Source organism: Bison bison, unplaced genomic scaffold (assembly GCF_000754665.1).
Source record: "Bison bison bison isolate TAMUID 2011002044 unplaced genomic scaffold, Bison_UMD1.0 scf7180017864185, whole genome shotgun sequence".
Classification (NCBI taxonomy): Eukaryota; Metazoa; Chordata; class Mammalia; order Artiodactyla; family Bovidae; genus Bison; species Bison bison.
The window spans coordinates 164,088-173,792 of record NW_011494757.1 but is presented as its reverse complement, the minus strand read 5'-3'; the positions used below and the strand labels follow the sequence as shown (position 1 = coordinate 173,792).

At 40.3% G+C, this 9,705-nt stretch overlaps 1 protein-coding gene and 1 pseudogene across 1 annotated transcript; both read right to left on the bottom strand.

Annotated features, from left to right (window-relative positions):
* Nucleotides 1-6,040: 6,040 nt before the first annotated feature.
* On the bottom strand, nucleotides 6,041-6,857 carry LOC104991319 (annotated as a pseudogene).
* Nucleotides 6,858-9,170: 2,313 nt separating this feature from the next.
* LOC104991318 (olfactory receptor 4D9-like) lies at nucleotides 9,171-9,701 on the bottom strand. Its single transcript, XM_010843735.1, has one exon. The coding sequence runs from the start codon at nucleotides 9,699-9,701 to the stop codon at nucleotides 9,171-9,173; it is 531 nt and encodes a 176-aa protein (XP_010842037.1).
* Between the last annotated feature and the right edge of the window lie 4 nt (nucleotides 9,702-9,705).

Sequence of the window (9,705 nt, the reverse complement as noted above, 5' to 3'; positions counted from 1 at the left end):
TATTATATGATAATATATAATATTATACAATATATATGTAACAATATATAATTATATAAATATGTTTAAATGCATATTTATTATATATTTATATTGTTTATATTATATGTATTTACCCACATCTTTATCCATTCATTCACTGATGACACTTAGATTGTTTTTATATCTTGGGTATTATGAATCAGCTACAATGACCATGGGGGTTCTTATACTTCTTCTAGACCCTGATTTCCTTTCCTTTGGATATATACCCAGAGGCGGAATTGCTAGATCATTTGTAGTTCTACTTTCAATTTCTTGAAAAACCTCCTTATTGTTTTTCAAAGTGGCTGTACTGATTTATGTTCCCATGAAGAGTGCACAAGGATTCCTCTTCTCCATGTCCTTGCTGACACTTACCTCGTGTCTTTTTGACTATAGCTACTCTAATAGAGGGCCTTGCTGGTGGCTCAGTGGTAAGGAATCTGCCTGTAACCCAGAGACCTGGGTTTGACCCCTCGGTTGGGAAGATCCCCTGGAGAAGGAAGTGGCAACCTACTCCAGATGTTAAGTAATATCTCATTGTGAGTTTGACGTGCATTTCTCTGATGTTTTGTGATGTTGAGCACGTTGTCATATACCTGTTGACATTTGTATGTCTTGTTTGGAAAAAGATCTATTCAGTTCCTTTGCCTGTTTTCAAATTGAAAAATTTTTTCCTGCCATTGAGTTGTATGAGTTCTTTATACATTTTGTATATTAACCCCTTACCTGATATATGATTTATAAATATCTTCTCCCATTCTTTAGGTTGTTTTTTCATTTGTTGATTATGCATTTTGTTTTGCAGATACTTTTTAGTTTTTTCCCCATGGAAATGCATTTTATTGTAATTACAGCACCGTGTACATGTCAATCCCAAATTCCCAATCTGTCCGCTCTCTGGACTCTTACCCCACTAGTAATCATGTTTGTTCTCTAAATCTGTGAATCTGATTTTGTTTTGTAAATAAGTTCATTTGTATAATTTTTTTTAAAGATTCTATGTATCAGTGATATCATATGATATTTGTCTTTATCTGATTTACTTCACTTAGTTTGATAATATCCAGGTTTATCTATGTTGCTGCAAATGGCATTTCATTATTTTTAATGGCTAATTAATATTCCATTATATATAGGTATGACATCTTCTTTATTTATTCATCTGTTGATGGACATTAGGTTGAGAAGCTTTTAATTTGATGCAGCCCCGTTTGTTAATTTTTGCTTTGTTACTTGTGCTTTTGGTGTCAGATTTAAAAAAATCATTCCCAAGACTAAGTCAAGGAGCTTTCCCTCCATTTTCCTTCTAGGAGTTTTGTGGTATCAGGTCTTATACTTAAATATTTAATCCATGCAAGTGAATTTTTGTGAGTGATGTAAGATATGGGTCCAATTTTGATATTATGCATGTGGTTATCCAGTTTTCCCAGCAACATTGGTTGAACCGAATATCCTTTCCCCATTGTATATTCTTGGCTTCCCCCCACCTCTGGCCCCATAAATTAAATGATTGCAATTGTATGGATTTATTTCTGGGTTCTTGATTCTGTTTCATTGGTCTCTATGTCTATTTTTATGCTAGTATTATGCTGTTTTGATTACTATAGCTTTATAGTACAGTTTCAAATGATAAGTGTGATGCCTCTAGCTTTTTTCTTTCTCAGGATTGCTTTGACTATGGAGTCTTTTGTGGTAGCACGCAAATTTAAGGATTGCTTTTCTATTTTTGTGAAAATTGCTTTTGGAATTTTGATGGGGATTACATGGAATCTGTAGCTACCTTTGAGTAGACTGTAAGTTTTGTAATATTAATTCTCCCAGTCCATTAGCATGGATTATCTTTCCATTTATTGGTATTTTATTCAATTTCTTTAATCAGTATTTTATAGTTTTCAGTGAACAGATATTTCATCTCTTTGGTTAAATTTATTCCTAAGTATTTTACTCTTTTGATGCAGTTATAAATTCAGTAGTTTTCTTAATTTTTCTGATAGACTGTTGTTAGCGTATAAAAGTGATGCTTGTTTTGACTTTTGTGATTTACAGTTTTGTGACTATATATGACTCTATTCCTCAAGTATTCTAGGATGATGTGTTATGAATCTGAGAATTTGTATTTTTCATCAGTCATGGAAATTTCCCCGTTATATCCCATAAAATAATGACCCTTCCCATTATTTTTTCATTCATATTATTTTTTCATTCTGGAACTCATGTCAGATATACTATTTATTAGATCTGTTCCTCTTTCCTACGTATCTTAACCACCCTTCTTGTGTACTCTACCTCATACGTGTCCCACTTCAGGGAGTTATTCAGTTCATATTCAGCTTTCATTTCTAGAAGCTTTGTTTTATTCTGTTTACAAAGTTCCTTTTTTCTTGCTCATTTAAAAACGTTAACTTTTGTTTTTAGCTTTGAGTTTACCTTGCGTTCTGTATCTGATTACTTCCGTATTCAGAGACCTTGAGCGTCACACTGTGCTCTGGTTGTTCTGCTTATTCGACTGTGTTGGTCTCTGTGGTGGCCTGCTGACTCTGCTGCTCACAGGCTCAACTGCCCTGCGGCACGTGGGATCTTGGTTCCCTAACCAGGGACTGGACCACCAGGGAAGTCCTTGGTTGTTTCTTGTGATTCTTGCTAATAATGACTTGTTTCTGCATGCATTTAAAATGTTGTTCTATGAATTTGTGCTCAAGCTATTTATGTGGAAATCTTCAAAGGCTTAGGTTTAGTGTGCATTCCTTCAGATAGGGAAATATTTGTTTCTTTCAGGCATCACAAGGCATTATTAACCCTGCATTGCTGTTAATTCCTCCTTTTGGTGTTTCCTATTTCATCGGCAGTCCAAACTTCAATCTGAGACTTGTGTCAGGGTTTTGAAGTCTCAGAAGAGATGATTCTTTTTCCACACGAAGTTCAGGTTGAGGCAAACAAGTTTCACTGTAATCTCTGCTGGTGGGATGATTTTTTATGCAGCTTACCCTTCCACTGGTGGAGGAGCATTCAATTCTCTGGTTTTCTGCTTTATGTTTATTTTTTGTCCTGAGCCTTTCCCTTCTCTTCTTGTGAATTCTGATATGCACATAAGTGGATGTTTGCAAGAAGCAATGAGTGTGCATGTTTAAATCAGGACTTTGTTTCATGATATGTGCTCTTTCATTTTGCCTAAAATAGCTCTAATTACTTTTTCTCTATGGATATTGATGGTGTATTGGAAAACAATGGTGCATGTAATTTGATTTTATGTGTTACCACTGAGTTGAATTCTTTTGTTATTTTCAATAATATTTCAGTGAATTCCTTACAGAACTTGTGGTGTAGCATCTTAATATCTGAGAATAATAACCCCCCCCAATTTTCCCACATTTTTATGCTTTGTCATTTTTCTTGTGTTTTTGAGTTGTAAATGAATTGAAGTGCAATAATTAATATTAGTGGTGATAGCAGGTATTATCCTCTATTAAGGACAGTAATAAAAACTGTTTTAATATTTAGTCATTAAGTATAATATTCGGACCTGCTTGGGTTGGAAAAACTGGACTGGTAGATTTCCTAGTGATCACTGGGGTCTTCTGTGCAATTTAGATGGAATATTGTGAACTGCTTTTCAAATATGAGTTTTAAACGTTCTGAGCAATTTTGTTCTGTGTTCTTGCAAGCATAATTTCTGCATGTCTGGAAAGGTAGTTTAATATGGAGGAGTTATCATACTGGATCTTTGTAATAGAAGAAAACACTATGATTTTATCTTGTGGATTGTATCCTCAGATTTCAGAACTAAATCTTAATGTCTATCTAAACTAAAGCGTACCTGTGTTCAGAACATGAGGCCTCTTAATGAAAGGTCATGACAGCTACCAGGGCTTGTAGTGGTGCTCCACAGCTGCTGGCTGGAGTACAAGAAGGCCCACTTTGCCTGTGGACTAGCCTTTATATTAGATTTATTTTTAAAATCAGGTACCCAAATAGTTGATATTTTCAATAAGCCTTCAAAAAAAAAAAAAAAAAAGAGGTTACTGAATCCATGGGGTTGGATCTTTTAATAATATTTCACAAACCCAGACAGTCTTAATCTGGTAGTTATCTTCCTTCAGGCTTTTTGTCAGTTAACAATTTTGGTGGCTCAGATGGTAAAGAATCTAACTGCAATGCAGAAGACCTGGGTTTGATTCCCGGATGGGGAAGATCCCCTGGTTAGAGAATTTCAAGGACAGAGAATTCCAAGGACAGTTCCAAGGAGCCTGGTGGCCTACAGTCTGTGGGACCCCAAGAGTGAGCACACACATAATACTTGCTACATAGTTCCTGTTAATATTCTTTATTGAGGTGGTCACTTTTTTTTTTTTCTTTCAATTCCTGGCTTCTTAAGTATGTTTTGCTTTCCAGGGATGTGGGCTGATTTATGATGAGTATTTTCTGAGCCACTGAAATAATTGCACCTTTTCATATACAGTGAATTATATTAATATTTCTTTTTGAAACTGGAATAAATTCCACTTGACCTTGCTGTTATTACATAACGCATTGCTGTGGAACTTGCTAATATTTTACAAGAATTTTACATCTGTCTCTAAAGATGTGATTGGTGTGTTTACCTACATTAGATATATGATATAATTAGATCAATTAGATGCCATTGTATAGTTTGTCAGTAGGGTTGCTGCTAAGTCACTTCAGTTGTGTCCGACTCTGTGCGACCCCATAGACGGCAGCCCACCAGGCTCCCCTGTCCCTGGGATTCTCCAGGCAAGAACACTGGAGTGAGTTGCCATTTCCTTCTTCAATGCATGAGAGTGAAAAGTGAAAGTGAAGTAGCTCAGTCGTGTCTGACTCTTAGTGACCCCATGGACTGCAGCCTGCCAGGCTCCTCTGTCCATGGGATTTTCCAGGCAAGAGTACTGGAGTGGGGTGCCATTGCCTTCTCCGGTCAATAGGGTTATGGTATCCTTATAGACTGTATTAAGAAGTGCTCTAAAATTTACAATAAAACTGGAATTACTGGATCCTTGAATATTTATTGGAAATCATCCACAAAGTTATTTGGATCTAAAATTTTTTCAAAGGATCTGTCTTTGGCAATTTTTTCAGTTCATCTATAATTATTGACTTGCTAAGGTGTTTTCTCTTTTAGCCCATTTTTTATTAACTATATTTCCTATGGAAATTATATGGTCTTTTCCATCCTGTAAGTTTTCAGTGCGTTGAGTCCTCTTTTCTTCAGTAGGCTACAAGTTCATAGCATGTATTTATTTGTTCCACCAAAGAAGTGTAACTCTTTTTTTTCTTTCTTCCATTTAGTACCAGGAATTTAAGCAGAAACCTGAAATGGAAGCAGTTCACTCACGCTGTAGTAAATACAAAGTAAAGCAATGATTTTGGCTTGAGCTGTCTGGTTCAGTGGTCTGTGGGAATGTCACAAACAAGCTGAGTCACTGCAAACAATGTTTTTCTGGCTGTGACCACTGGCTGTCACTTCTAACACAGCAGAATCATGCCGGGGGGATGGAGAAAGTGAGCACCACTTCTTACCGTGTTCCCCCTCACACTGCCAGTCTCCCTCTGCCCGTGTGCTGGATGTCACAGAGACCATCCACCAGTCAGGCCAGGGGAGGTAGGCCAATAGGCAGGGGCCAATCACTCTGTTCAACTACAGCCAGACTCACCCCCACAGCAGTTCCTGTGGCTCTCGCCTGGACTCCTGTACAGGGATCGGCTCTGGCAGTGGCAGCTGGAGAGGGTACTACGACCTCCCGCTGAATGAAGTTGGGTGAATGAATGGGAGAGCTGCAGGGGTCACTTGCAAAGGGCCCAAGAGTGAGAAGGGAACAACTCATTCAGGCAGAAGCTTTTGATACGTAACTCCCAGACTTGCCTGTGGCACAAGGGGACGCCATCTCCCATGGGAGAGAAGGGGGGGAGGCCATATTCTCACTACGGAGTCTTTCTAGGAGCCAGGGCTTCAAAGCACAGGCTCCGGATTCCTTCTCTCAACCACCCTCTCCACGCTCCGATCTCACTCCTTGTGCTTCTTCTTCTTTTTCTTCTTCGTTGCTGCCTTGCTGTCCTTTGACGTGTGCCTTGCCCTCTTGCCTGTATCACTCTCAGAGTCTGAGCTGTCAGATTCAGATGACTTCCTGTCTCTATGTTTCTTTTTCTTCTTTTCTTTCTTTCTTTTTCTAGAAGAATTTCTCGTGGTGTCAGGCTTTTCAAACTCGGCTGACTTTGGCTCTTCTTTCTCCTCTTCCTCATCAGGTATCAGAGAATACTTGGCCCCACCTGGTTGCATGAAACAATCCTTTGCAAAGTGGCCTTTACAGCCACACTTCTTGCAGGTGGCGTTCAGGACAGCCTCGAGGGTGATCCTCTGCCCTGTGTAATCCTGGAAGGACCACCTCCGCCTCTCTTCCTGCTCAATGATAACGTTGTTGGGATCAAGGTCCTTCACAGTCCCTTGGTTGACAACCTTCATGGAGAGGGATACTTTTATCCTATCATCTTTCATCTCTCGGCCAATAAGTTTCACCCACACTTTGTCGCCAACATCTACTATCTCAGAGGGCTTATCCACGCAACAGGATGACATGTGAGTTCGATGGACCAGACCTTGCTTCCGACAGCCTGGGATTTTGATAAAGACTCCATAGTCTGTGACCATAGCAACCTCTCCTTGGAAAATAGTGTAGAGAGCAGGCAAGTTCTCCATGGTCTCGGGTCTTCCTGAATTCATCCTTAATGCTCTATGGTCCCTCCATTTCTCTTCTGCTAAAGCTAATTGAAGTGTTTCGTTGTCAGCTTCTGGTCTTCCCCTTGCAGCATTGCGCGAAACACCAAAACCCAGAAGTGTAACCCTTGAATGTGCCTGGGTCTTTGGGGATAGTAGGCTCTTTCCTAGAAGGGAATACCTTATCAGGCTTCCGTAAGATAAGAGAAGTGTCTTCCCGACTTCCACAGTGAGGAGCTGAGGTGGCAGTGTCTTTGGGCCCTAAAGTGAGGAAACACTGGAGTTTCACAATTTATTTCAATACTAAGAAACAAATATAAATAATATGTAAACATAATGCCCATAATAATAAACGTGTTATGAAGCGAAGTGAAATGAAGTCGCTCAGTCGTGTCCGACTCTTTGCGACCCCATGGACTATAGCCTATCAGGCTCCTCCGTCCATGGGATTTTCCAGGCAAGAATACTGGAGTGGGTTGCTATTTCCTTCTCCAGGGGATCTTCCCTACCCAGGGTTCGAACCCAGGTCTTCCGCATTGTGGGCAGACGCTTTATCCTCTAAGCTCCCAGGGAAGCATAAATACCGGGGAAAGGTTTAATAAATGTGTTATAGGTGGTCAGAATTTGGTTAGAAACAGTCTGTTTTGTACTACTGAATTAATGGCAGTTTTTTGTGCTCCTAAAACAGGATTGGCAAAATAAAACTTGTTTGCTTTATATCTGTCTCTCTTGGGGAAAGTGTATGTGTGTATGTATGTGCGTGCATGAGACAGGGACTGATTATTTTGTATTTTTGAATACTGAGTTTGTTAAATTCTAAGATGAATCTTTTCTTTCCTTCACATTTAAATGTCTCTGAAATTAAGATGCATCTTAAAATCAATGAGTGTGTGTAATATGGTAGCTCTTCTTTTTTACTACCTAGCTGTTATTAGAGTGGCAAATGTATTTTACAGTGGATGACATTTTCAATTAAAATATGGTAAGTATAGTTGCTATAGAAAATACTTGAAGTTCCACCTGTGTCTCATTTCATGAAGTAGAAACAATTCACTTGGTACGACATAGGAGAAACAGTGTAATCTACAATACATGCACTGTGTGATCTTTCTAGACTTTAAGAAATTAGAAATTGGAAAATCTACCTGGCCCTAGTAAATTAAAATAAAGGGATGTGGTCCTGTATAAAGCTTAGAGTGCAAGATCATAGTACACTCTGATTCAATCATTTCCTTTTCCTTTGACTTCCATGAAGGAGCATCTGTTCAAGAAGTAAAGTCAATGTTACTTTATTTTTTATTTTTTTTTGGCTGCGTCATATGACATGTGGGATCAGATTCCCAACCAGGGATCACACCTATGCCCCCTATCAAACCTATGCAGTGGAAGTGAGAATTCTTAACCACTGGACCACCAGGGAAGTCCCTGAAGAAGTAAAGTCATCTTTAAATACTAAAAAAACCAAGATTAAGTAGAATTTGGTATCAAATTCTTACATACATTCATTTAATCCCTTTCCAAGTATTTGAAACACTTATTTAAAGCTTTTATGGGTCAGACACTATTTTAGACCCTGAGAATATAAAGGAGAATTAGATGTACTAATTTGAAGTTTTATGGAATTTTTAAAACACTGCAATAAGGGAAATGGTAAGCAGGTACACATAGGAAAAATAAAAGCATTTATTGGCTTGGATATGAATTTTTATTTTTTCAACCGCACTGGCTTATGCCCGAGGTAGTGTTGTGGGCAGTAGGGCAGGCAGTCCCACTGGCTGCACTTACATGTGGCCACTTCACCAAATCAGACGGTGTGAGTCCCAGGTCATGTCTAAGTCTGACAAAGTCACAGAGAGTGGCAGGCAATGGAGATCCTTCAAAACTAAAACCCTTTACATGTAACAGATGGTTGTGGGGGGCTGTGCCAGTATATTTTATAGATGAGCTGATTGAAAGAGTAGGCCCAAAGTTGCTGATAGAACAGAAATGATAGAGAAGGATGTCCCCAGGCAGAGTCTGGTGCCTGGCATATGCTTAGGAGATAGTCATAGGGAACTGTCGTTGCACTGGGCCCCAGCAGCTGTGCCCCTGCTTTGCTGGGACAGAGGCCCGGGCGGCCTACTGCCGGCCTGGGTGTCAGAGCGCTGTCACTCACCCTTCGTCTGGACACCCATTTCTAGCACAGTCCGCATCTGCGCCTGGCTTGTTGTCAATTACTCTTCAAGAACTAGGTTCTTTGCCGTAACTTCCTGCTGGCGTTCCTTTCCGATACAGGTGTTCCAGGTCGCTGGTCCTTTGTACCTGTGCCATCCTGGTCTAGTTAATTGTCTATGTACAGTTGAGCCCCTGAATACAACAGCTAATATTTTAAGAAAATATTTCAACTATATACTTACATCTTGATCCACAATCTATAAGGAGACTATCCCCTTTCAGAAAGCATGAATCTCCTCTTCAGTCTCCTCATAGCTGCCTTCATCTCCTGGTTCCTCAGGGTGTAGATCAGGGGGTTCAGGACAGGAATGATGACAGTGAAGGTGATGGAGACAGCTCTGTCCATGGGGAGGGCGGAGAAGGGCCGGGCGTAGACGTAGATGCAGGGCACGAAGTGCAGGGTGACCACCGTGATGTGGGCGGTGCAGGTGGAGATGGCTTTCCTCCTGCCCTCCCCAGAGTGGGACCTCAGCATCATCAGGATGACTGTGTAGGACACAAGAAGCAGGACGAACCACAGGGTGGTGACCAGGCCATTGCTGGAAATCATCAGGAGCTCAAGGACAGCAGTGTCTGTGCAGGCGAGTGTGAGGACCTGGGGGACGTCACAGTAGAAACCGTCCACAATGTTGGGTCCGCAGAAGGGGAGGGGGAGCAACAGGGAGATCTGCACGATGGAGTGGACGAAGCCCCCCACCCAGGAGGCCACTATCAACCCAATGCACCGCCCCCGACTCATGATG